A 27,076-nucleotide genomic window follows, 5' to 3' on the forward strand; every position below is an offset into this window, starting at 1 on the left:
GGTTCCCCTTAGCTGCGCGGCCGGCGCGGGCTCGCACAACGCAGCACTCCGGACCACACTCAGGGGCCGCAAGCGGCGGCCCGCAGCGCAACGCAACACATCACACCGGCGTCTGCGCGGAGGCGTATGACGAGCATTACAGCGGCGCGTACGCCTACCATCGCCGGACACACAGCGGCCCTCGGGCCGAGCGGCAGCGCTGGCACTAGAAGACTGCTTCCACCGGGACACGATTCCGGGGCACGACGATTCTACGGAATCATCTCGTACCGCGGGGCTGCCGCTGACTTACTCGTGCTACTCAGGGAAGCTTGCCGTTGACAACTAGAGACACCTCAGTGCCACTGTTGACTGTGCCGTTGTCATCGAGTTCGGCGGCGTACACGCATCGCCGACTCTTTTTCGTAGACACGAATCCAAGGGGACGAACCTGAGCAGTGGAAGGCTGAGCTGCAATGGCCGGCTGGGTTCAGCCAGTCTGCGCATGTGGTGATCCGGTTGTAGCCTTCGGAGGCCTACTGCTTCGTGCAGCACGACTTGGAGGCACAATCGGCGCTGAATGCTAGCCTCAAATACTTCACAGTGAAGGTGTGCGCGAACTCGGACAATATTCGGAGGAGTCTGCGTCTGCCTGGCCACCCCCGCCTTGCTTAATCTACTTCGCAGCGGAGACAGAAGAGAGTCTACTACTGAATGCAAAAGCTCCTTTCTCTGTGGTGGGCTCTAGTAGCGGTTGTCCTCCGTCCTTCTCGGAAGCTACCGTGTCTTATAATACATTGCATTACCTTAACACGCAGGCGGGAATTTGCGAATTCCCGAGTGGCAGGTATGCCATAACCGGGGAGAGAGCTTCTACTTAAGCGAGCGTGTTCTTACGACGAGCTAGGAGCCGTCTCCTAGAGTCTTTTGGATTTAAGCTCTGGACTTTTATTTCGAAGTCCGAACACCACAGGAGCTTTTCTTTTCCTCAGGTGGGACGGTGTGTTCAGAGTAGACGAGTGTATTCTCGGCTTCGAAGATTTACTTTAGTTGGCATCCACAAGTCCCATTTTCTACCAGGGATCGCAGTGTTCGGGGTCTTGCTCTACGCTCACGAGAGAAGGACAATTTTGGCGACTCGCCGGCGGTTTCTAAACTGACCGTTTTCTCGTCTCCATCTGAAGCTAAAGAGTCGATCTCTGTGCTGCTGTTTCACTCAGCAGATAACATCGCCACTACGGGCGGCTGGACGGGAGCTGTTGTTCGTCAAAGCGTTTGAAAAACGAGGATGACCCCCTCTTCCTTTTTTTGATTATCCCCTCTGAACGGCTGACTTCTTCTTGATGGGTGAGGGAGACAAGTACGTATTTGTCTACTGCGGGACAATTCTCTTGTGCCATTCGCTTCCGTACATCGAGACGGGTTTGTCTTTTCTCCGCTTCTCGCCGCCTTGTCTTTATCGTTTCTTCTTACAAGAGCACTTGTCGAGTCTTCTCCTGCTTCTCCCGCCCATCCTTTTCATCCCTTCGGCCCACTGCATTCTGCGCTTGGATGCATGCTTCGTCTCTACAGCCATATTTTCCTGTTCCCCTTGCTCTAGGCGTTGCGGGAGACGTGTCACTGGGCTGGCCGCTTTTGGAATCACCTCACTCCTCTTTCTCCTTTCCGTAGGACCAAGTGTTTGGTGAACCCTACGTTGGTCGTCATCCCCCCTCTCGTCCAAACACTTGCTCTGTGGATTACTCTGTGGTATTTTGATTTTCGATAGTTTCTCCGTTCGGGACTGCTGAGGCTGGAAAGGGCTAACAGGGACAGCAGGCGCAGGCACTTTCTAGTTGGTCTTTCTGGTCTTTCCCAGAGACGTTTCGAGACTCATTGTAGCCTGTGATTGTCTCGAAGACGGACTGGCTTTCCATGGTTCTTTGATACAGCATTTCTTCTCGCCGTTTCCACTCCAAGAGAACTTCACCTCTCCCGACTATTTGATGCATGGCGTATTTGGAGTGTTTGCCTACCTCAAGGAGAAAGGGGACAGATCACTGCCTAATACATCTTTTTGGGGAGAGACAGTGAACTGGGGACTACCGTGTCTGCTTCTCCAGCCTCATCCTCCCCCTCTCTTTTTATAACTTCTTAGCGTGTTTGAATCATATTTGTCGCCGAAATGCAGCTTTTCGTGTGTGCGTGTCCTTCTCACTTTCCAGCTGCTGTTACGTCGGTGTACAGTGTGGACACCGCATAGTCAAAAATATAGCGTATCGGGGTTCTTCGTCTATTGCGTCGGGATTGTTTTTTTGCCGGGATCAGTCCCCTCAGTGGCTGTATCCCCGGGTTGTCAGAGCGGTTGTTTAGCCTATCTGGGGAGCCGTCGGAGTTTGGTTTTTACCTCCCTGTCGTTGCCGTTCGGCTTCAGGGGCGACGGATGTTTCTCACGAACTGAACGCTGCTGACTCATGCCTCCTAGTCTTCACCCGGACCTGCCTGGGGAGGCTTCTCCTCACCCCTGCTTCTTCCACTATACGAAGTCCTTTTATCTCGATGGTCTTTTTTTTCTCCGAGAGGACGGTGTGCTGTGTCATCGTTAAGTCGTCTAAATGCAGCTTTCTCTCTCTTTGTTGCCGCTGCTGTCGGGTGCCTGTACAGCAGTCGGGCCAGCACGATGTGGCGTGGAAAGGACGCATGCGAAGGCGGAGGACAGTGGTGTGAAGGCCGGGAGGTTAGGGCGTCTGGTGCGAATTGGCTGAAAGGAGGTCAACCCACGTACTCACTTGATCATCCTAATGTATGGCGGCCAAGAATGCGTGGACGGCGTTTTTTCTGTTGTCCTTGGTGTAGCTGTTTTGAAAGTGAGCCTGTTATTTATCGTGTACAGGATGCAGGTGGGGGAGGATGGGGGGAAACGAATGACGGCGCAGCTTGGCAAGTGCGGGTGTCTCTTTTCTCGGCTCCTGCGCTGGCGACTGCTCGGTGTTCAGGGGGACAGCAGGAGAGGGAGAGGGAGGGCACGAGTGACGGAGACAGGTTAGGAGGAGGCCGAGAGAAGGAAAGTTTGGACCAGGTAACGCGGCTGTACGAGGGCGAGGGGACACACCAGGGAGAAAGTGCATGTTCTCACGGTCAGCATCCTGTCGAGCATCAGTTGACTTTGCATATATCCGCTGAGCGTGTCGAGGCTGGCACCCCTGTGCCTCCTCCTGTCTCGCAGTCTCCTCCTCTCGTCTATGAGTCGTTTGATGACAACGCAGATGGAGGTGCCTTTTGTGACCGAGTCCGAGATGTTCCCGGTGACTTGCCTCCCCACTTTCAGAGATCTTCCACGAAGTGGTCGAGATGTCTCTTAGGATGCTGCGGCGGTGTTGTTGCACCTCGCCGTTGTCGTGACGGCCGGTGCGTGCATAGTAGACGCCGGGGGTGCCTACGATGCCCTAAGAAAAGCTTAGACGGTTGCTCTCCGAGTTTGTGGAAACACAGGGGAGGAGTGCGTGAACAGGCAGGACAGGAAACGGTAGGAATGAACGGGGAAAGTAGGGAAGTTACAGGAGAAGTAAAAGAGGGGACACACGCACATGGTGGATCCCAGGAGCGAGGTCAGCTGTGCAAGACCCGTGAAGGACATACTTCCCTGTCTCCCACAGGCAGCGCGTCTTTGTGCGGCGAAGACAGAGAAGACTGCTGTCCGGATGGTGCTTTTCACAAGGAGCAGACAGTCCCGCCCGAGGTGGAAAGCGGCTCTCTGACGGGGGAAAGCCGCTCCCTCTCTTCTCATTTCGCTGCAAAAGGGAGCGAGAGACGCTGTCGATCCAGAAATTCCGTCGTTTCTTTTGCAGCTGATGATGTCAACGATGGAAATGTAGAGGGGAAAGTGGGCGGAAGAAGTGGAACTGAAGGTGGCGCAGGGGATCTGAGCGGTTATTCATCTGCGTCTTTGCGTGCTTTCTCTTCCTCCTCCAACATGAACGCATCTGCTTCTTCTCCATGTTGTTGCGGCCTAGGAGGAAGAGGGTCGGCCTGGAATTCTCCTGTACGGAGACGTGGAAGGAGTTTTGGGGCTGTCTCTACTTTAGAAACAGGAGGCGGTTACCCCTGTCCTGAGAAGAAAGGAGGGGATGGGGCTAGGTCTCCTGCTTCACCTCCTGAACTGTATGTGCATTGGGGTGTATGTATTGACAGTCCCACAGAGTGGAGAACTCCTCCTGAGCGCCTTGTTTCTTCGGAGTCTTTTCTTGATCGCGCCTCGCATGCAGTTCGCACACCGTTCGTAAAACTAACCAAGTCGGATGCCAGGAGCGTACCGCAAGAAGATCCACGTATTTCGAGAGAGCCGCAGGAAAGGCAGAGACACTCTTGTAAGGAGGGAGAGCCTTCTAGTTTTGAGGAAGAACTGACTTCATGTGATTGTGTATTCGTCAATGAGAGTACAGGTGGGGGGCACGTACGAGAGAAAGGAGGGGGAACAAAACAAGTCATGGAAGGATCAATGGTGAAAGAAGGCCTCGACCGTTCTTCTGTCGTGAGAGAAGAGGTGAAAGAGGGGGGAACGCGGTCACAGGACACAAACTCGGGTGGAAATTGTGTTTGTTTGCTTGACTCTTCGCACACTGGAAAACAAGACGGGGAGGAGTGGGAGAGCGCCGAAGAACGAGCCGGTGCAGAGCAACGACAACACTCTTTCGAGTGTGACTGCTTTCCTAATTTTTCGGACAATGCTGTACGTCCTTTTCCTTCTCTTGCGTGTCCTATATGTTTTTCGTCGTCGCCCCCACCGTGGGTTGCTGATTCTGCTTCCTCTTCCTCTTCTTCGTCTTCCTCCTCACAGTCTCCGTGTCCAGGTGTCTCTCCTGCTACGATTTACTGTATGCAGTTGCCCCTGGGAACTACGACAGGCTCTCACGCGGATACGCCTCAAGGAATTCAGTTTGTTCTTTTCTCTCCACCAGGACGCTGGATTAAGCCACGGGATGACTCCAACTTTGTCTTTAACATTTACCAAGCCATCGGACATATACAGCTCCGAATCGCATCGTTTTTCTTGCGGAGAGTGTTACTTTGCTCTCCACCTTTATACCATTCTTCGTCGTCTGCATGCTCTTTCATAAAGAAGTCGAAAAAAGAGAGGGGCCCAGCAACAGGCGAACACAAGGACAAGACGATCTCCCGTTCGCCACGTCCGAATCTCGCTGTCCGTAGACAAGAAGAAGACAGTGTTTCAGCGTGTTCCGCTGCTCCTCTTGCACCTTGTGAGCTCAGTGACTCTGACCTTGCTGCCGCGTGTCTCTCATGGAAAGAAAAGGGAGAAAGTACGTATCTTCGAGGAGTTGCGAGAAGAAGATCATTTCCTCTTGTCTCTTCTCGTTCGGCTCATAGGGGTTGCTCTTTTCCGTCCTGTTTTCAGTCATACGTGTCAACTTCCCGTCTGAGCACGCGTGCTGCGCAAAGTCGCAGGCGAGTCCTTTCCCCCCCTCTGCATGGTGCCTCTTCAGATCCGTCACTCTTATCGTCATACAAAGCTGCTGAAGAGTCTTCCAGTTCTTCTTGTTCTCCTTGCTCCTCGTCTTTGCCCTTGTCGGAGAGTAGGCATGCCATCAGGACCTGGGCGTGGTCGCTACCCAAGAGATTTTGTGATGCCTCTAGTCGCAAAGAAACCACAAAGGAAGGGGCCATGACTGCTGAAACCTCTTGCGCTGCTCTTGCAGAGAGGACAGTAGCAGCTGACCCTGTATCGATCTCTTTGAATGAAGTGTTCTCTTCTTCTCCTTCCGAAGTCTGGAGTTCGAATCTCTCTTCTCTCTCTTTCTCTCCCCCTGTTTACAGGGAAGGGACAGCCACAGGTCCGAGATGTTTGTCTGACCCGGTTTTGTCCCGTAGTGACATGACTAGTACGCAGTTTCCTTCATCTCAGTTGTCCTCTTCACGCTTATCGTCTCTTCACTCTTGTTCCCCAGATAATGCTGGAATCACTTCAGCTTTTCATACGTCGTCAGGGGGCAAGGTGCAATCTCTGCCTTCTTCTTCATCCCTTCCATGGCTCTCCACTTCTCCTACCCCGTCTCCGCTCCCGACCTCCCGCCACTCCCAGCGCCTCTCCCATCACTCCGGTGCTACAGGCCTCCCCTCTCAAAACTGGAGGCTAGAACACGCAGCAGTGAGGGAATTTGCTGTCTCAGAAGCAGGGTGTTTTCCCCCTCATAAGTCATCTGAACTCTGTCTCTCAGCAGCTTGTTTTGTTCGATGGGGCGACCTTTCGTCCCAGAGATGTTCTTTTTTTGTGAAGTCAAGGGTCTTTCCTGGAGAAGAAGGTGATTCTCATCAAGTCGATCCTTCCCAGGAACTCTTGTGTCTGCAGGCGATTCTTTCATACGACAAGCTTCCAACGTCGTCAGGACGTAGTCGTGAAGGAGGGAGAGGAGGGGGGGAGGAGACTTGCCGTGTCGTATGGGGAAATGTTAGCGGACCAGCCCAGAGAAGAGGTCATAGAAAAGGAGCGGTAGAAGAAGGGCTTGGTGTCTTGCGGAGTTTTGAGTCGCCTCAACAGGCGTGTTCTGCGGCAGAGGAGAACAAGACAATCAACGAAAGATCGTCTCAGCAAACAAACGGATCACTAACGTCAAAGACTCTTTCTGCCTCACACGTAGAAGGAAGACAACGGGGGCTAGAGAAGAGCCAGGACGAGGTGATGCAGGGACGGTATTCAGGGTACTGTGGAACAGGGTTTGAAGCGAGGAGAACTAAGGAAGAAGTGAGGGATGCATACATGGATAAGCTAAAGACTAGGGAAGACTACGAAGAAGAAAAGACGACTACGTCTTGTGTACTTACCATTGGACAGCCCGGCGCTTCATGGGAGAGTGCAAAGCAGGAACTACAATGTTGTCAGAGTCCAGAACGGGGGTGGAAAGGGGGAACACTCGATGAGCAGAGTCTTGGAAATGAAGACAAGCAAAAAGCGATGAAGTGCGGCCCGACTCTCCGAGAGTTATGCAATGGAGTAGCGTATCCACTTTTCTATGGTTGTCGTAGATACGCCGATCACGGGATAACCGGAGAAAACAAAGGGAGGGAGAAAGAAAACGAGGACTGGCTCGAGAAGAGTCTGCGGTGTGAGGCTTGTCTACATCTCGGCTCTCACTGTCATTGCGAAAGCATCTCACTCGATTCTCCTCTCGACTTCTTAGCGGTATCTCGTCGTACCTTCCTCTTGGGTTCTTCTCGTCCTCCCACGCTTTTCCGGGGAAGGAAGAGCCAGCATCTTCATCCCTTCTCTTCCTCCTTTTCGCCCGCGTCCAAGGTGAGAAGGCGGTCTACCCCGGACGGGGGTCTTAGTCTGGATGATGCTTTCAAGAGAAAGCGAAGAAGCTCAGAGCTATCCTGCCCCTCTTCCGAAGGAGGAGAGTCGTTAAGCCTTCACGATGGTGGAGTCCAAGGACAGTCCACACAGTATCGACCTGTCGTTCAGCTCTACTTGACAACAGGAAGTGAAAGCGAGAAAGGAGAAGTCGAGGGCCCTTTGCTCATCTTGACTTCTCTTCCCCTACCCGGTGCTATACCGATTCGATCGGCAAATGTAGAGTCCTTGTCTTCTTCCTCCTCGTTTGTTTTTTCTGTCTCGAGAGATGAAGGACAGCACTCAACGAGTTCAACACACAAAAGGAGACTACCGTTCCTCTTGCGTCTCAGATCCAGGACCACCAAGTCGGGAGATGAAGGCAAGGAAGAAGGAACGGCAACAGATTCCTTTGAAAGGACGGATGAAGACGCTGATGAGGCCTTTGTTTTCGAGAATGACTTTGCTGAGGAAGAACCTGCCACAGGGACGTGCGTGAATATCTCCCGACGGGTGTATTCTTGTGAGTCTTGGAACACCTGGGGGAAGACGCCTGGACTTGTTGAAGGAAGTATCACAAGCGAGGCGAGACAAACGGAAGTGGCCTTTTCTAGTTTACCCTGTGAAGAACAACAGGATCTAGAGAGCCATATACAGGATTCTGTAGAATGCCAAGGAGGGGCTGGTGATCACGATATTACCCGCTTACCCATTCCGTTGTCACCGTCGTCACCGAGTGGCAGTAGTAGTCATAGGAGCAGCAGTCGGTCTTGTCGTCGGTCGCCTCTTCTTTTGGGTCACTCCTTCGAGGAGAACAACGTAGATACCATCGGAAAGGAAATTCATGGGGATTCTCTCTTCTCTGTAGCTCTAGGCCACCATGGAGACAATCCCAACGTCCTCGGCGAAGAAGGCACTGATCGCGATCGGATTTGTTTTGCCCCCTGGAAAGCGGAGTGCGGAGAGTTCGAGCAACAGGCAGCTCTTGAAGAAGAAGATACCAAAGAGACTTTTGAGATTTGTGCGGGAAACGCGCAGTTTGACAACGATGAAGGAGGGTCGTCTCTCTTATCTCCTTCCCCGGCTCCTGTAGAAACAGATAAGGATGAGATGTTAGGGGACGATGGAGAAGTAGGAGAAGACTTCTTCGCTTCACGGCAACAAGGAGCGGGGGGACACGAGAAAGAAGACTACGAAGCAAACTCCTGGTCTAAAGCTAGAAATGAGAGAGAACCCTTCGATCTAGCAGAGGTCGGAAGGGTATCAGGCAGAACAGCCGTGGAAAAGAAAGGCGGAGGGCGTGAAGGCGAGGGTGAAAGATTTCGAGAGGCGTTTACTAGTCATAGACAGAAAAGAGAAGGGGAACAGAATGAAAGAAAGAAGAGTCTGTTCTCTCGCGGTCTACGTCGTCTCGTCAAGCGATTCTTGAGAGAACGTCTTCCACCTGTTGCTCCGACTACGTCGCTGTCTTTCGCAGGTCGCCGCGTGATTGACATCAAGTAAGTTTGTTCATTCCTCATTGCCGGCCCTGTTTCTCATTCTTGCCACCGCAGCTTTTTCTTTCGTATTTCCACTAGTGCCTCTCTTTCGTCCCCTCGATCCTCCACCTCTTCATCTGTATAGTCTTCCGTCTTCTTCACCCGTCCCTCCTCCTTTCTACATGTACCTGTCCACCTGTCTGTAATCTTCTCGTTGACTGTTTCCTGGTCGGCGTCTCTTGATCACGTCTCCTCTTCCTGGTTTCCCCCAGCCCCGTCTTACAACTTACTTATTGTAAAGAGGGGGGAACGTTTTTTTTCTTGTTCGCGCAGTGGGGTCATACAGCTAGCTAGTAGTTGTTGGTTTTCACTAAGAGGAGAATTGTTTTTGCTTCAGAAAGGGGGGGTGGGAGAGAGCAGTTCGGTGTCTCGCCAGCGGTATTGAAGACTTCTGCTGGGACATGCCGTTGTTAGTGCCCTACAACAAAAGTGTCGATTTGACTCTTGCTCATTTTCTTTACAAGGAAGGTCTCTTTTTTTTCTTGCAGGCGCTTTCAGGTAACAGGTGAAGATGACGGGAGAGAGGGCAGTTCTCCATCGTCCTCATCAACGGACGACGATCGTCATCGTGGTGGTACCCCCCTCCCGGCCGGTGGAGGTGAGGCTGAAGTCGCGATTCTTGAAGAGCCTTCGGTAACGGGAAAGTCTCCATACTTTCTTCTTCGGATTTCGGTCTTACTGTGGGAAGACAATAGCTCTGTACTTCCACGGGGGCCAGTTAGTAGTAGTAGTAGTCAGCTTTCAGCGAAAGGGGGGTGCTCGTTTCCATCTTCTTCGCCTTCTTCACTAGCATCTGCATCAGCTTTCTCTCCGTCTGAGGAAAAGTCATTTTATGCTCCTTCTCGTGTCACAGAGAATGGTTTGCACTGCAAAGCAGGCGGAACGGGCCAGTCTTTGGATTCACAGGAACGTAGTCCACACATGAACCATATTCATAGTGACTCAGAAGGAACGCACACATCTCCTGTCGGCGTAGTAGATAACCATAATCTTGGGGGTAGTAGCGGCTGTCCCTCCCCTCCTGCAAATGGTAGCAGTTGCTTTCCTTATACTACGACGAGCAGTAGCAGTGTTCTCTGGTGTCATTGGGGACTGCACCTGGCCGAAGAAACTCCGGCACCTGAGAGGGCACGTCGAATTGTGAGAGACGCTTTAGCTACAATAGCCGGCTTAGCCGTCTTCCCTGCTTTCGCGTCATCGCATGGGGTAGGAAACTTTTTTCAACCTTCCTGCATGGGACCCTTCCATACCTGTGGCCATTCCTCCATTCCCATAGACTTTCTTCATAACATATCCCATGTACTTTCGACTATGGCTCCTCCTAGTCCGAAGAGCTGTAGAACTGTTTCATGCACTTCAAGGAGGGAGGAAGATTGCGGCTCTTGCTCCCAACCCCCTTTCGGTACCGGGACGATACCACAAGCTTTCGGTGAGCGCTGCGATCATCCTACGACCCTACTACCTCGAGAAAATGAAGAAATCACACGCCCGGGAGCAAGTCAGGAAGGAGGTACACATGACGGCCAGTGGTGTGCAGAAAGGAAGCCAACGAGGGGGGAGGGGGAGAGACGAGGATGTATTGGTAGAGAAGAACCCGAACAGGGGGGCTACTTAAGTCCAGACAAGACAAAGAATGAGGATGTCTCTTACTTTGCTTGGGTCCAGGCACCACGACATGTCTGGCCTGAGGGGAGTATGCCCGGAGATGCCGCGAGTGTAGATACACCGATGAAACAAGTGCTGGTCAATGAGAGAAGAACGTGGCTTCATTATTTTTCAAAGCGTCTGCAGCACAGAGTTAGGGGGAGTACAGCTGCGGAGGATCAAGGAAATGTAACACAAGGGACAGAGGCAGGTACAGAAGGAGAAAGACAACAAAACAATGAAAATTCGAGCTCGAAGGACCGATCGGCTTCTCATCTTTCCGCTTCGGACAGGCAATGCAGTTATAGTTCCTGTGCTGGTAGGGGGCGCGATACTAGCCCTTTCAGTAGCGATAGCAGTAGTAGTGATAGTGGAGAAGATCATTGTCGCATTCGGTTATTTTCGCTAGACAGAGGGCCTGGCAGAAATGAAAGGAGAGAAGTGGATGGAGAGAAGACGGAGGCCATGATGATGTTGAAGGGCGGGGGGCACGTGGTGCAAGCAGAGACAGGTTCCTTTTCTTCAGCTGAAAGGGATAGCGGAAATGAAGAAGATGAGAGTTCGATGGCTCTCTTAAAGTTGCATGTGCTTGATCTTCGCTTGCCAACACGCGTGAATGGAAAGAAAGGTAGGCACGAACAAAGCTGTGCACCTCATCGTAGCCATATCAAGACTCCTCATCTGTCAGCTGTAGACTTCGTCGCTCTCTTCAGGTGACGATTATGTATACAGAAGGGGTTTTTATTTGGTGGCTGAACTAGTGTGTAAGACGATGGAGTAGTTTGTCTTCTCTCTCGTTGTTGCCTTTCTGGCTTCATTGTGCAGCTAGGGACTGTACACACATGATCATTCCGCTTCTGTTCGCTCTCAGTCAGCTCTGCTGAAGCGCTACGCCCGCCTGTGAAGTTTAGACAGGAGAAGGCCGGTGAAGGGAGGGGGGGCTTGAGAGGAGGGCAGGACGGGGCGAGGGGAAGAGAAACGATGAGATGGTTAAGGAGCATATTTAATCACAGGGGAAATGAAGATGATGAGCACGTACTCTTCTCCATTTCGGTGGATAATTTCTTGGTTACCTTCTCTTCATCGGTTCACAACTCGTGCTTCCCCCTGCATTTACACGACGACGCTTGGTCAGCCTCCTGTTGTTTTGTGTCGTTTCTTCCGCAAGTCACCTTGCTGTCTCCCTTCGATCTCTCTATGCCTTTTTTCTCACGTAATGTCCTTGGTGCTGTTACTCTGTGTGCTTTCTTCCTGCAGTAACGGGCTTCAGCTTCGTCCTACGGTCAGGGCCCCCTGCTCCCTGTCGATGGTTTCATCAGAGAATCATGGGGGCGTCAGCAGGAGGTTGTTCTTCTTCTTCGGGCCTTGAGGAGCCTCGCCGTGGTGACTTCTTTGTTGCGTGTGAGAGACCGCGGTTTCACGATTTTCAGCAACCCCAGGGCATTTTCTCTCTTTCAGCCATCTCTCAGCAGTTGCATTATCTCCGCCAGCAGTTCATGTATCTCCTGACATCACCCCCTCCTCTTTCTATCAAGAGTTCTCTTTCTTTTGGACTCCAGGCAACCATGCTAACAGCGAGAAAGGGAGAAACCACGAGCGCTACTGCTGGTGAGGGAAAATACCATACTCAGCATGTGCTTTCAGCTGCGACAGCGGCTCTTCTTCTTCATTCACCTCCGGCACCTTCACTATTTCAGCAGCAACGAGTCATCGAGATGCTTGTCGATGCGTCAACCTTTCTGAACCCACCTGGATTGCCTTCGGCGTCTCTTCGTCCTTCTCTCGGTCAAGATAGAGTGATATTTAGGGAATCTCTCCTCAAGACGAAAAGGGATGGTCACGATAACACAGCCAAGGAACCGCATCAAGTTGATCCCTCAGATGCGATTGAAGGAACGCCACCCAATGAAGACGTTTGTATGGCAAAGTCAAGTCGTGTTCAAGAGGCCTCTGGCTGCTGCCAAGGACACGATGGTGCGACTTGTGGTGAGGACGGAGAGCTCCATCGGCAGCAGAGACAAGGTGGAGATCAAGATTCCTCGGCTTCTTTTGATCTTTCTCGAGCCAATGATGGGAGAGGCGGCAGCGCCTCCCCGGCTTCGTGTGACGAGGCAGCATCGTTGTCACAAGCCAATGTGCTAGGCAGCGCATCGCGCCACAGGGATAACGGTGTACCCAAGGGTTGTTGGTCTGGGGATGGAGAAAACGATGATCGGCACCTTCTCCCTCCCGGTTTTTGTTTTCCTTCTGTCTCTCCTATCCCATCATCACCCGCATATCTTTCTTCAAACTCCATGAAGAGGGATTGCTTCTGTCCCGTTTGTTTTGAAAGAGGGGGAGAAGACAAAGCTTTCTTCTCCTCTTCATCCACGTCTTCTACGATTGTGCAGTGTGTTGTTACGATTCTTCGCCTCTTAGAAGGAGGAGACCAGCGTACAGAGGATGTCGGTTTCTGGTCATGGATTTTCGCCTTTGCTTTGCTCGAGAGGTTTCAGTGGACCCAACAGCAAACCATGAAGTATACAAAGATGTTTGAGAAGGAGAGAACGCGAGCTGATATGGAAATCGCGATGAAAATGAAGATTTCTAATCGTAGACAACACGTGGGGAACCCAAGTGGTCAAAACGCAGCGCATCATCCTCTGAATGGTTCTGATACCTCTGAACCGTCTGTCAATGTAAAAGAGAGAGAAGCAAAGGCTTCGCTCACCCCGAAGGGAGGAAGTTTCAAGAATGAGGAATCCGAGGGTTGTCAGCATCAAGAGACGGAAAAAGAAAAGACAGAGGAAGGAGAGAAGGAGGGACAACAAAAGAATGTTAGAAAGGGCCAAGCTCTGAGCGGTCATGTTCTTGGGGAAAAGAATAGTCTTCAAGTGAAGAGACAAGAAACAAATAAGACTGTAAATAGCGGCTCTGAAGTTGTGAGTCATCAGGTGCCACATTCGCAGGACGCCCACAGCAGTCATCCCCCTAGTTATACTTCATCCACTCAAGTGAACTGCGCCAGTGTCACACCACAGAGAAGGAGATCTCCTTCTTCAGAACAAAACGACGGAGGAAGTCAAAGAAAGAATCACACCACGATGAAGCGCGGATCTTCAAACCCTTCTGCATCGACAGCGAGCCAAGAGATGAACATCGACTGTGACAGCAGCATGAGAGATCATCTTGGCAGTAGGCATTTTCTTTCTCCTCCTTTATCTTCTTCCTGTCTTCCTCGGGCTCTCTACCACGGTACCCCTCAACCTCGTGTCCCGACCCAACACCCGCGTGTCTATTTCCTCTGTACTCCCGTCATCCCGCCTTCTGCTTTATGGCTTGGTGAACGCCTTCTTCTTCTCCTTACAAGATTCTGGAGAGAAGCCGTCAAATGCCGCCCGATCATCCGCATGCTCATAGCTGTTTTTGCCGCTCCTCTCGTTGCTGGACGTATTCTTGATGTAAGCCCTTTGAGATAGAAAGACCAGCTTTTCCGCAAGTCGTCATCGCGTTAGTACTTTTTTGTGCCCTTGCTTACGCCCTGTCACATGTTTATATGAAGAGATACGAAGTCACAAGCCGCGGCTCAGACCAGCCTTATGGCAGCGGGGGACTGAAAGTCTGAAAGAAGGTAGCTTGCGGGTCGCATGCATACTTCATTTCTCCTAAAGTGACAGGTCTCATGTAACCAGCTCATCTTCGTGTGCCCCTGGGGTGCCGGCTGTTACACGTGAACACCTCCTACGCACGTTGTACCTATAGTGAAACCTGGTCGTTTGTACATTCTTGCAGACCTTCAGTCGACCTCCTCCGCAATTCAGTCCCTGTTTACATTCTTTCAGTCGTGGTTTTCGCAATTAGGCGCGACGTCTTGAGGCCTGCTACATGGTGCCTTCTGCTTGTGCTTCTTCGTCTTCCTCTCATTCCGCTGTAGAGTCTCGTGATGAGTGACTGCCTTGTCGGGGACTGCGTGTGCGGGTTTATCCACCTGAGTTGCTGGTCGGGATGAAGTGGACCGCGGCCCCCAACAACTTTGGTTTTACTTCTTGAGTAGATCAGGCTTCCCGAGTTTCTATCTGCTCTTTTGCTTTTGTGTGAATAGGAGCTTGTTCGGATTCTTCACGCCTCTCGTTTGGCTGAGCGGGAGATCTTTTTCAGGCAGTGGGCGTCACGTTTGCGTCATAATCCCTCGCCTCTAGTTGATTATCTCATTTCACCTTCTTCCGGGTTTCCTTCTTTCGCCTCTTCGTTTTGTAACGTAAATCTTGACCGCGCATTCTCTCGGACTCCTCAATGCTCACCGTGGTGTAGGATGAACAAGAGCGGTACATCTCCGCTGGTTTGCGACAGACAAGCTGAAGGATCTGCGCGGAACGTAGAGAGGAGTGAAGAGCGTGATGTAAGACCGACCAGTAGCACCCTGATGGGAATCCGATGTGTTGACGCTTCAGGGGAAAGTGGGATGTTAAGGGCGTCTCTATGGTATGTCGAAAGTGGGGGTCGATCCCGCTGGTTCTGGAGAGGCCTCGGAGTGGCGCAGAGAGATCTCGAGCGTCTCCTGGAGACGGAAGCAAGGTCCAAGGGGGAAGTCGGGGGGTTGGGTAGTAAGAATGAGGAGACACAAGAGAGAACTCAGCAGCACCAGCACACTGAGAACAATGTTGGCAATAAGGAAAAGACAGTGCCTCGCAGAAACTCCGAGGTAGAATGGGGACACGGACCTACCTCTCTTTCTGCAACCGGTGAGGGCGGGAGCACAAGAGAGGTAGCGGCAAGGGGAGATTATGGAGAAGGAAAGAAAGAGGAGGACGAGGAAGGGAAAGTTCTGTTTGACTCAAGCGTCGTTGTTAGCTCTGTTGAAGCAAGAGAGACAGAGAGTGTGGAGAAGGGGCGCGAATCGGATGATCTTGCTCATGAAAACAAGAAGCATGGTGGTGAAGGAAGTAATTCTACGAATGAGAATGATAGGAAACAGGGCGAGTTAACTAGTGCCAAGGACGTTGCTGATGCGGGCTTATCAAAGGCATCTCACCAAGCATTTTCGACTTCGTCTCCTCACGTCAACGACGAGGACTCTTCCGCCAATGTAAACAATCATCTCCAACAGTTTCTTCCCTCCTGCTGGTATGAAGAAGACCAAGCCGAACCGATCATTGATACATTTCCTTCTGACTATACTCTGTGGCAGTCCTATTCTCTCCCGTGTCTGTCCGAACATAGGAATGACCTCTTAGGGATGTCATTGTCGCCCTGCTCACCATTGTCAGTTACTTTTCGCCCTAAGAGTTATTCGCTCGGGACTCTTCTTGAGAATTCTACTCAGTTTTCTTCATCATCCCCTTTCCATCGAGTTCCACGAAGGAGAGCTGATGTTGGATGGCTGGCCTATCAATCCATGGGCTTAATAGAAGAAGAAGAGGAACAAGGAAAGGCGGGAGCTGAAGAGAGTGGTGACCGGAGACATTACCTGCTTGAACAGAGAGACGATTTCAGTTTATATTCGCAACCCGTGCATGAGTTATTACCCCTTCAAGATCAAGTCGATGTTTCGAGTGGTCTACGTCAGTGTTTAGCAAGTCTATGGCTTCTTCTAAGGCAGCCCCGTCTTCATCTCCCGTCCAACTTCTGGAGTAGTGGGAACACTGGTGAAAGCTTCCTTTCGCCTCTCGAGATGATGACCAACAAGAAAAAGATGCAAGAAGAAGAAAAAGAACAAGAGCTCAACCAGAATGCAGTCCGGTGTGGTATGGTGTACTCCGGATTAGCTGGCTTACCTATCAGCGTTGTATTTCGTTTCTGTTGTTCCGAGACTCATAAAGCTTTTCTTCCACAAGAACTTGAAGAACTCCTCCACGAGATTGTCAAGCATCGATGTCTCGACTTCTGCGCGTGTCAGGATCGATCTCAGTCTTTAGAGACGAGTAGTGATTATGACGATGATGCAAAGGGTACAACAACTTCATCCTGTTTGCCCTCTTGTTGTCCTCCTCATGACTCCACTGTTCGAACACCCCTTCCTATGAGTTCCCGTCGTAGTTCTTTTTCGTCATCCTGCGAGGAACTATTTGCCGAGCCAAGACGTCGGCGGAGATCGCTCGATCCCAAGGGCTTCAACAGTGACAGAGGCCATTGTGATTGTCTTTGGTCTTACTGTTCTTCGCATCTATCTGAATACGACACAACGAAGCAAGATGAAGACACGTGTCAGCTGGAGGCTTCACCTCTCCTTCCACCAGCTCTTGAGACATATACCCCAGATCGATGCAAGCGTGGCGGTAACAATGTCGCCATCCGCCTACGCTGTGGGCGCGATCTGATAGCTCCGTCCCCTCCTCTCAGTCGATGGTGTGATGCTGCAACCTTTCCTCCTCCGCCTCCTCCTCTCGTAGCTACTTCTCAGAAATCCTGTTCAAGAACAGCACCCAAAGAGATGACCAACAAGCAAAGAAGAAAAAGATGTTCAGCAAGGAGAACAAGAGACATGGGTAGATCATCTTCGTCATTTTCTGCTTCACCCGAAGTCAAGGAAAAAGGAAAGTTCTCGAAGAGAAATCTAGACAAGAGGGCGGACGCATGCGGTCCGAACCATCATTGCACGTCTCTTTCATTTCCTCAAACAGAAAAAGGCGGGACAAAGTCGAATTCGGATGAGGCTCGGACGACACAACAGGGTGTCGTCGAAGGAGGTAAAGAGCAAAGAAGAAGGAAAGCAACCACAAACTGCGATCATGGTGGTAGTCACTATCAATGGAAGTCTGCTAACAAGAGCTGTGACGCTAACGGTGACGATACTCAGTGTAGAAGTAGCGGATATACAGATTGTTGTTGCGCCTCTCTCTTTACTGTAGTTGGCCGGGCGAGGACATCTCTCTTGCCGGCTTTACTTCACTGTACGGACGACGTAAACCTTAGCAACCTCCTGCTTCTTGATATCGCGTTAGATGAACTCCAGCAACAGATGGTGTCTCGTCTCTTGGGCGATTACCAGGATCAGCTGAAAAGTCTTCAGGAGTATGGAGGAGGTGGAGTTTTTGATGAGGCAGGCGAACTCTTTGGGTGCTGGCCCTCTCAGAAAGAGACTCAGAGAGGGCGGGGAAAGAGAGAGAATGGAAAAAGATCAAAGGGAAGTCATCGTCGCGCGGCGACAGCGTTTTACGAGGGCGAAGATGAGGAACAGGCGTCTGTGGAAACAAGCGGCGAAGAAAGGAGCGAAGTTGATGATCCAACGGAGGAAACAGCTGCTACCAGGCCACTAAAGAACACCGAAGTAGAAAGCCCTAAGGAATCACCACGCAAGCAAAAGGGGGAGAAGTGTGATTCGGAACCAGGAGAACCTCAAAACGTTACGGCCTCGGCGGTGCCTCTGTCTGTGTGCAGTGTGGAAGAAAAGGGCCAAGAATCTGATGCGAAAGAAGTTTCTAAAGTCAGAAGAGGCCCCTCTCACGACGTATGCGATGGTGTGAAAGAAGAGGAAGACGACGAGTGGAAGAGAGAGGAGAAACAGGGGAAGAAGGGAAAAAAGAAAGAGTCGAAAACAAACAGGGAGATTTCAAGTTCTTCCTCTTCTTCTTCTTCAGGTCGTACCGGTTCTTCGAAGTCGTCAGTCTCGGAAGGAGATTCAGAAACACCGCAGAAAGAGAACGAAGAAAAGGAGCGACTTTTTTCTTACCCCGGAGGACTAGAGAGTTATCATAGCCCGTACCCTTCTCCCACTAAGGAAAAGGAAGAAAGTTCATTGAACTCTCAGTGCAAAGTTGAAAGAAGACTAAGAGAGAGACTGGCACAAACTCTCTGCTGGCCTCCATGCGTATGTGCTCTCTTCCCACTTCTCGGTCGGCTTCTGTCCGGTCTTGTGATTCTTCATCCATGGTGAGGAACTGAGTAGTTAGTTAGCCACATAGCTTCTGTCCTAGTCGTAAGAGGATATGCAGTCGGCTGTATCTATTCATTGTCATCGGTGAAAGGGCTAGAAAGTTGCTGGAGATCCTTGAACTGCTTCTCTGTACAGATAGAATAGTGTTTAGGTATGTGTGTATAGATCTCTACGGGAATAAAGGAACTGGGCTCTGAACACTTCACACGAAAAGAAAGAACTGGACAGTAGGAGGTAAGTGGAGCGCAGGGCTGAATGTCTAAGTCTACCTTTACATGAACTAGACATGCATGCAGTACTGTCATATAGCTGGAGCTGTCGTCATCCTTCAGGGAGGATTTCTGAGGAGAAGGTACCCGGTGTATGGTACCCCTGCAGCATCCAGTGGGCTGGAGTTAGTCGGTTTCCTATCTAGTGAGACAGCCGCGTCAAGGCTAATCTTCTTTCGAAGCAATGCAGTAGCTCATTTTCTACTAGGACCTTCAGCCGGCTTCCCCGGGGCTCGACGGACTGAAGTGCACTGGAGATACAGGGTGCGAGGACTCAGTTACGGGATTAGGGTCGACATTATCTGTCCAAGACGTCATATGATGATTACCATTGTAAGCATGAACACGTAGGATGATATGTCATCAAGGAGGCGTCCATTTGGTGTATTGTTCAGGTATGAGGAAGTCGACGCGTTATACAACGACTGGCGCTTTGTCATGGAGCTGTACCAGCATGAGGTGAGGGACGCAGAAGACAAGAAAGTGGTGATGTGTCAGTCGAAAGTCTTGAAAGAAAGAAGTGAAGCTAGAAAACGGTTCCCATCGAAGACAACCTGTTTGTCTTCAACTCGGGGGAAAAAGAAAAACTTCAGCCAAAGGTCACCTTCTCTTCGTGGCCCAGCGTTTCGTCCACCGTGTTCTTTTCTCGGTGACGGAGAGCGAGGCCGGAAGAAGAGCCAGGAGAAAGAAGAACGAAACTCTGGAGAAGTGCATGTTTCACGGCGGTCTTTTGAAAATGTGCGTAGTAAGGAAAACTTTCCAAGAGGAAGGAGAAGGAGGTGTAGTTTTGAAGAACGTGGGTGTGGCTCATCCCCCCAACTGACAAAGAAAGCAGACAAGAAAAGAAGAAGTGAGGAGGGCGGGGAGAGAAGAGAACGACCGGGAACGGCACCTTCCTTTCTCTTAAGGAAGGAGTTGCCTTCTTCTCTCCTTTTCCTTGTGGCCGTCCTGAAGAGACTGGAGCGCTGTATTATGAGACTTGTAGGTCTCTGTGATGAATATTGTCGAGGAAAACTTGCTTTCTTTGTCGAGGTAAGTAGAAACGTAGATAGACGCATCATCTACTCAGGTCATCTGTGTGTAGAGACACAGGGGGGAAAAGGTCATCATGTCTCCCTTCTGCGTCCGTCTACGTAGGGAGTTCATGCGTGAACTTACACGGAGGCTACGTCAGCGTTCGTGTAGGGGACATGTTTATGTGTACATAGTCCCGTCGAGTCAACGCAGTGTCTTACGTCCTAGTACCTCTACGTTCTGTATTTCTCATTGAGAGTGCTATCTCCCAGTTCGCGGGTGGTATGGGTCGGACAGCGTACTCGACTTATATCAGGTGTTGGGTATGTATGTATGTATGACTGAGTACGTAGGTGTGTATGAACATGTGCGTACGTATGTATGTATGCATGTATGTACGTATGAATATGTATATACCTTGGATACTTGTTAGAAGGGTTTGCGAATCCCAGAGCAGTTCCGGACCGCCCGCGTTCACAGGTCTCTCTGTAGATGAGATAGTCTCGTGGCTTTTTGTTTCGTAAGCTCTGGTCAATGTATCGGTGTTTCTTTACATGTGGGGAGAGAACGGTCAGGCGGGCGTGCTCCTGCACGTCCGCGTAGAGATAGAAACGGTGTTCAAGGGTCGGCCATGTCTGAAAGCCAAAGTAAGAAGTGTATATCTCCCCTCTATTCTCCCCCATAATTGATGTCTTTGTCGGAATAGTTCTTTTTTTGCGTACCGCTTTGCCTTTTCAATGAACCTGAGTTTGCGGACAGACGAGATTGGTCCTGTTGATCACCCAAGCATCTCAGTCATACGCAAGAGCCTACAGGCGGCTTCGTGGGCAGGGAGAGGGTCTTAGCGCTTCTTATGTCGATGCCAACCGTCTGTTGTATGAGTCTTCATATGGCTTTTCTCCCACCTCTTCCTGGAGTCTGTGCGGTTTCGCCTCTGTCACGTCTTTAATAGGCTCGGGGAGGGTCTTCGTCCCTGTCTTCCGACTTGATAGAAAGATGTGTAGAGACTTCGGTTCTGCACTCACTCGGCTTGGTAAGAAATGACCCTCGACGAATCGAGCTGTCTGTTTGCTTCAAGACAAACAAATGCACAGTTCAGTCAGAAGTGTTTGAGACAGGAGTGGATCAGTACAGAAGAGCATATTGATTTGTCGTAGTATACACACGGGTGTTAGTGTTTAGCAAGAGATACTGCCTATGGTTCGCTTCGTTAACTTCTTTCCTCCCTCTTGCTGTTCTTGAGAGCTCTTTCTCTCATCGTGTTGATGTTTCTTCTCTTCTCTCATTTGACCGAGAGTGAGAGACGCTGCCTCAATTTCTCGTAATGCTCTTCTTGTTCTCTTGTGAGCTGCTTGTCTCCTCCCTTGTAGGAACTGTGTCCGTGGTGTTTTTTGACAGTAGAAAGTGCCTGAGTATCTCTTGCTTCCCTTGTTCTCTCTCTTTCTGAAAGAGTCGAGGGATCTTTCTCGGTCGTTCCCTCCCACGTACAGTGCATGCGTAGGCTCCTATTTTGTTTTGTTTCTTTTGTTTGTTTCCAGGTACTTCAACAGCTTTCACTCTCTCTGTGTTTTTATTATCCGTCTCTTTCCTCGGCCGTCTCTTTTTTACCCACCAGCTGTTCGACAGCAGCAGCCGGTGCTATGGTCTTCCTGCCATCACTTTCATCCGCGGACAAGATTCCACCTCCTCCCTTTCCACTCATTCTTGCCACTTCTCACTTCGATGAGGCCAACGATAGACTCCCTCCGTATGCGCGAGCCATTCTTCTCTGTCCTTCTTCCGGAGCATTTCTTCGACGTGTAGCGGCGCCTGTGTTACTGCGTCGGCTCGAATGTTTTCTAATGCAAGACATGGAGGGACAGGGGGACGCGGTGCGGGTTACAGGACACCAGGGCACTCGTGAGCGAGAGCAAGAGAAAGAAGATGAGGTATGGAATGAATGGAGTAGAGAAGAGAATGATGGGGACGATGATATGGTGTTCGAAGAGCAGCGACAAATTCCTCACAGCCGTCAACTAGCTTACGAGAAGGGGGACAGAAGGTGGGGAAGAAGTGGGAGAACAAGAAGACGTTGGGTAAGAGAATTGTATACCGAGGGAGACATGGCGGATGTTTTCGGGGGGCCATGCAAAGAGGAAGATGGAGTCGAAGATCTTGGTGATGCATCAGCGCCTCCTTTGTTCGAGAATTGTGAGTTGAACAGTAAAGGAAAGGACACGTCAAGAAGAGAAGGGACAAAAGACTATGAGAGAAGAAAAGGCGGCCATGTGTTTCACCAAACTGGAGCTGGTGTTAATGGGAGTCTTCTCCAATCGGTAGATCCCTCTTGGACGCTTGGTGAGCTCCTCATTGCGGCGGCAGCAGGTACAGCAGCTAGTCGTTTGTCTTCTGGTTCCTCTTCCGCTTGGTTGTCTCCCCTGAAGTTTTATAGCCCTTGTTTAACGAGTCGCTTTGTCATGCGGGCGCGTGCGCAACACTGTATGGTTGCTGTCCATACAGATCCAGCGTTTTTTTTGAAGGTCTTGATCGATCTAATTATACAAAGAAAACAACAGCAAGTTCTCATCTGTCCTAGCAGTAGTAGCAGTAGTAAAGGACTTCCCGCTTCTTCCTCCTTTTTCAGTGCCCCTACTAGTAGAACGACGACTCTTCCTACCCCCACGAATATGATGACGACGATGTCATGCTCTTCTCCTGCCCTCCGTGCCCCCCCTCGCATCGGTCTTTTCTCTGGGGAAGGAGGGTTCAAGCTCAAGGAAGCTGAAGAAAGAGGAGGAGAGAAGAAAGGCTGTTCATGTGTATGCCATCATCGGGGTCGGCGCGGGATGGGAGAAGATGAAAGGGATGACGAAGAAGAAGATAGAGAGAGAGGGGGGGAGATGTCGCCGAAAGAGAAAACCGAGGGAGGCGAGTTTGGCGGAGGGGGGAGAAGGGATGATGAAGTCCGGGACCACCAAGCAGGAGATGCTGTTGGTGTAAAAAACAGCAGAAGAAGAAAGGGAGAAAGAGGAGAGTTGCAGGAAGGAAGGGAAGATGGTGACACCAGGGGGAGTGATGAAGAGGGAAGAACGCAACGCCGACATGGAATTTATAGGTGGCTACGAAGAGAAGAAGACACAATGCGGCAATTGACTGAGAGAAGACTTCTCGGAAGATGTTGGAGTGTTTGTGCGTCTTTACAGCGTATGCGAAATCAAATGAAATGTCTCATACCCTATCAACAAGGGGAGGACAGACTTGATAAGATGCAACAGCATCATAAAACTACCTTTTCTTTCCTCGATTCTTGTCACTATCACTACGCTATTCTTGTTCTCCTTTACCTTGGATCAGGGTTTCTTTCTCCTGCTCAGATTGCTGAAGTCATCCGAGGTCAGAGAGGGGATGGTGGCTTGACTCTTTTTTCTCCCTTCCATTTGGACGCTCGTCGTCAAAGGTGCCGGTGCTGTACTCGCAATACTAAGATCATTCCAGTGTGCAAGCCAAACTCGTGTACTTACACGGCTCGTCAATACTGCTCTTGTCGAAATAGTTTCACACCATGTAGACGTCTTCTTTTGACTTCGTCCTCGCCATCTTCTCTGCTACTTTCCTACTTGCTCTTTCTTCCTCATTCTTTTCACTTCCTTCTGTGGGTCTTTTTCTCTTCGTTTTTTTCCCCGCATGAAGTCCTTCTTATCCAGAGAGATGTAGAAGTTCATTCATATCTTCATGGCTGTGCCCTTCGTCTACGAAGCGCTCCTTCTCTGCCTAACAAGACAAAAGAACTTCTTCAGCATCTTCCTCTCCTCCTATTGATATCTCATCCTCAGCTGGCTCCCCTTCTCCCCGTCTTTTGTCGACGGTCGGAGGCCAGCAGTGACCGGCGTCGTCAATCACGAAGAAATTCAGCGGATGAAGCGGCTGAGGTACAAGCCCTGGCTGACGCGGCAGCTGCTGCTGCGGCGGCGGGAGAGGTCCACACAGATGAAGAAGAAGGGGTAGACGACGGAGGAGAGAGAGAAGACGAAGACTACCACAATTCATCCCTCGTAGGAGGAGGGAGCTTGAATGTAACAGGGGCTGCACCGTTTCATTTCTCACGAATGCCGCAACGGAGTTTCTTTGGAGGAGGAAGAGGAGATAAAGAAGAAGGCGATCATCACTCGAAGTTAGCGAATGCAGGTCATCAGCTCCTGTCAGCAGACAGGGGTCATCACGAGCGGGGAGCTTCTACCTCCTCTCCTGAAGAAAATCAGCAACAGAACGAAGTAGGTAGCTGTGAGCGTTCTAACGAGGGCGAAAGTGTTGAGAAGCGATGTGAGTCAGACCAGGAGAAATTCAAGGACTCTTCTTTCGTGATCGATAAAGAAGGAGGGGGGTTGGGAGGAACATTGCCAGGAGAGCAGCGTGCATCTGCAGCAGGGGCAGTAGCAAGCTGTCTACGGTTGTCGGCCCCGTTACGTAGTAGTCGAAGTCGGCGAGAGTTGTTTTTCCGTGAAAGGCTACTAGGATCAAAACCAGGAGACTCTGCGGTACCTCTCCTGTTCAGGAAAAGAAGACTGAGCCCTCTTGATGACCGCAACCCTTTTCCTTCTATAGGGCGAGGACGAGAAGAGACCAGCAGTGCCTGGTCGGTGAGCCTCTCTGAACATCGATCGAGTAAGGATGATACTTCTGGTATGTGGTTCAGCACTAGTACGAGCACGAGTGGAGAATGTGACTCTCTGTCTCCAAGTGGCGAGGACGGAGAGAAGGAAGAGGATGAGGGTGATGATCATGATAATGATAAGCCAGAAGATTTGGACGAAACAGATGGTGTCCTAAATAGCAACGAGAAAAGGAGAAGAAAAGAAAAAGGACGACGAAGATGGAGGGATTCTGCTGGAGTACGTAGATGTGGTTGTTGTCGGTGGGGAGTGCGCGTGTCTTCTCATGGAAGAGCACTCAGAGGCACGAGAAAAGAAGAGCTGGCTTACGACAATGTTGAAGAGAACAAATCGATGATCGTTCCTCTAGGAAGAACCCATCGGGATGCGCTTTTACCTGGTTTGTTTCCTTCGTCATCTTCTCGAGGTCGTCTTTTTCCGTCTGTCTTGCCCTCCATACTTTCTCCTCCTTCATCCCCTCTTTCCTTCTTCTTTCCGGCTCTCGAGAAGAGACATTTCCCAATGAGTTGTAGCCCATCATCTTCGCTTTCGCCCTCTGCTTCTGCCCCTGTCGCCTCACTCTCTCTCTGCGTTAACACACATCATCATCCAGACACAAACAATACGGCCACGGGTACAACAAGCCCTTCAAGCTTTTCTCCAGTTATCATCGAACACGCAAGGTGGGGCGATCCTTTCCGTGTCCCTATGCGGAATTCACCTATCTTCCCTCCGCTATTTGAAGCACTAGGAGATAGTCACTCGACGGACTACCTAGAAGGAGAAGCAGATGAAGAAGAGAAGTTCGAGCAAGCTGCTGCTGTGGCTGCAGCAGAAGCAGCCGCTGCTGCTTTAGATGCCCCCCCAGCGGCAAAGGATAAGGCTGTCGCTCAAGCTAGAGCAAGAAGCAGCCGGAGACTTCTACGGAGATGCAGTAGAAGCCGTCATAGAAGTCAAAGTGCGCATGCACCGTATCATGCTTCTGCTACTGCGCCGCCCACTCAGCGCCTTGCCGGTGAGAACATGACGAATAGTGGACAATTTCCGTACCAGCAAGGTGCTATTGGAGAAGAAGAAGAAGAAGGAGGAGGCAATGAAGCCAGAATGATTGATGTGGTAGGCCATGCGACTGAAGGTGGAATCCGTATTGATGTGTTAAAGTCGAAGGACGATGGCCTTACTGAGAACGGAAGAAGAGGAGAAGAAGCGGGAGGAGGTGTGATGAGGTTGACGGCACTCAGCAAGAGGGATGATCTAGTAGCACAAACCGCTGAAATAAGAGACAAAGAAGATGCGAACGACGGAGAGAAAGAACAAGAGGAGGGACAAGGAGAAGGGGGCGGAGCAAAAGAATTCGAAAAGAGCCTAAGATTGGGGAGCGTCATAAAGAAAGCAGAAGATCTCATAAGAAGCGGACGTTGTGAGAGATTCCGAACGGCAAGATCAGGATTAAGTCAACATTACCGCTATGGTAACTTTTCCCCGACTTTCTCATCTCCTCATCAGGCAGGAGGAAAAGGAGGAGGCGGGAGATGGCTTGTAGGAGTGGAAGGATTCCAGCCGCATTTAGTCGGGCCAAAAGGACTGGGGATAGCTATGTTGAGGCAATCCCCAGTGGAGAGATATTTAGCCGCGACTGCAGCGGTTCCTTTCGATGCACTAGAAAGAACGCTGAGACACCCAGTGAATCGAGATATTCGAAGACAACTTCAACACATTGTAGCTGCATTAGATATTGCAGGAGAAATGGAACAGTTCAGGCAAACAAACGCGCCTGCAGCTGCAGCTATCGCAGCAAGAGCCGCGACAGCCGTAGCAAGAGCTATAGGTGAGAGACCTCCTGATGCGGCATCTGCTGCATCAGCAGTGGCAGGGGGTGAAACTGCACTGCTACATACAGTTGTTCAATTGGAGAAACTTTTAAGAAGAGCTCGGCAGCTTATCAGGGTCTTACATCTGCCTCCAGAGGCTTTTAGAGATTTGCATGTATTTTGTTCATGCCCAGCTAACAATGAAAAACATGATGGTGAAACACACAGCTTGATGAGGGGGGATGGAGACTTCACTGATGGTGGCACCGGAGGCTGTCAGAACCATGACGAGCGGCTGTACAGACACCCTCGCCCTAATAGTAAGCAGGAGTGGGTAGGGACAAGGGGAGGGAACGGGATGGAAGAAGAGAAGGAGTCAGCACACATGAGAGGCGACCCAGGAAGGGGAATGATAACAAGGGACCAAGATAAGATAAGGAAAACAACATTCGATGGCCAAGGAGCAGGGGCAACCGGGAACGAAGAAGAAAAAGAAGGGGACCAGAAAGACACAAGGGAAAGAACGGCCACGGACAGGAAAAGCCCGAGTAATACCGGATATCGCGATGTGTTTGTAGGAGGTAGAGGTACACAGGGGAATAGAGGACGGAGAGGCGTCTTTCTAGGAGACCTAGCACAAGAGAAAAAGAAAACCATGTGGGAGCAGAAACAGAATAAACTGAAAGCATTGTTGCAACAAAACCCCGAAAGATTATGGAGTTGCGTTAAGAATGTATGGTGTACCTTATTCTCACCGAGTGTTGTCCTTGCAGTTCAACGAGCTCGACTACGATTTTCTCAAGTAAGCTCCATTTGGCAGCCTACCCGCGTCGGGTGACACAGTTGGAAGCGCTGGGAGTTAGTATGTTCGTCTTTGGTCCGCACATAAGAGTGGCTGTGGAGATCAGGAGCACCAAGAGAAAGAGTGTGTATTTGCTGCAGCCTGGCGAGCGTCACGCGAATTCGTGTCTGAACGTAGGTAAAGCTAACCCGTTCAATCTTTCTTTTACTCGCTGCTAC

General features: G+C 50.7%; 1 protein-coding gene across 1 annotated transcript in view; it reads left to right on the forward strand.

Annotated features, from left to right (window-relative positions):
• Positions 1–916: 916 nt before the first annotated feature.
• The window catches only part of CSUI_001567 (uncharacterized protein), a 33,045-nt gene continuing 6,885 nt past the window's right edge, over positions 917–27,076 (forward strand). Inside the window, exons 1-7 of the mRNA XM_068061772.1 lie at positions 917–8,799; positions 9,327–11,110; positions 11,740–13,922; positions 14,564–18,330; positions 18,999–19,635; positions 20,570–20,650; positions 21,156–26,858. Of these exons, the coding sequence (XP_067926251.1) occupies positions 2,639–8,799; positions 9,327–11,110; positions 11,740–13,922; positions 14,564–18,330; positions 18,999–19,635; positions 20,570–20,650; positions 21,156–26,858 (20,316 nt within the window). The 5' untranslated portion in view covers positions 917–2,638. The remainder of the gene's footprint in view (positions 8,800–9,326; positions 11,111–11,739; positions 13,923–14,563; positions 18,331–18,998; positions 19,636–20,569; positions 20,651–21,155; positions 26,859–27,076) is intronic.

This window comes from Cystoisospora suis, assembly GCF_002600585.1.
Source record: "Cystoisospora suis strain Wien I chromosome Unknown contig_633, whole genome shotgun sequence".
NCBI classification, from domain to species: domain Eukaryota; phylum Apicomplexa; class Conoidasida; order Eucoccidiorida; family Sarcocystidae; genus Cystoisospora; species Cystoisospora suis.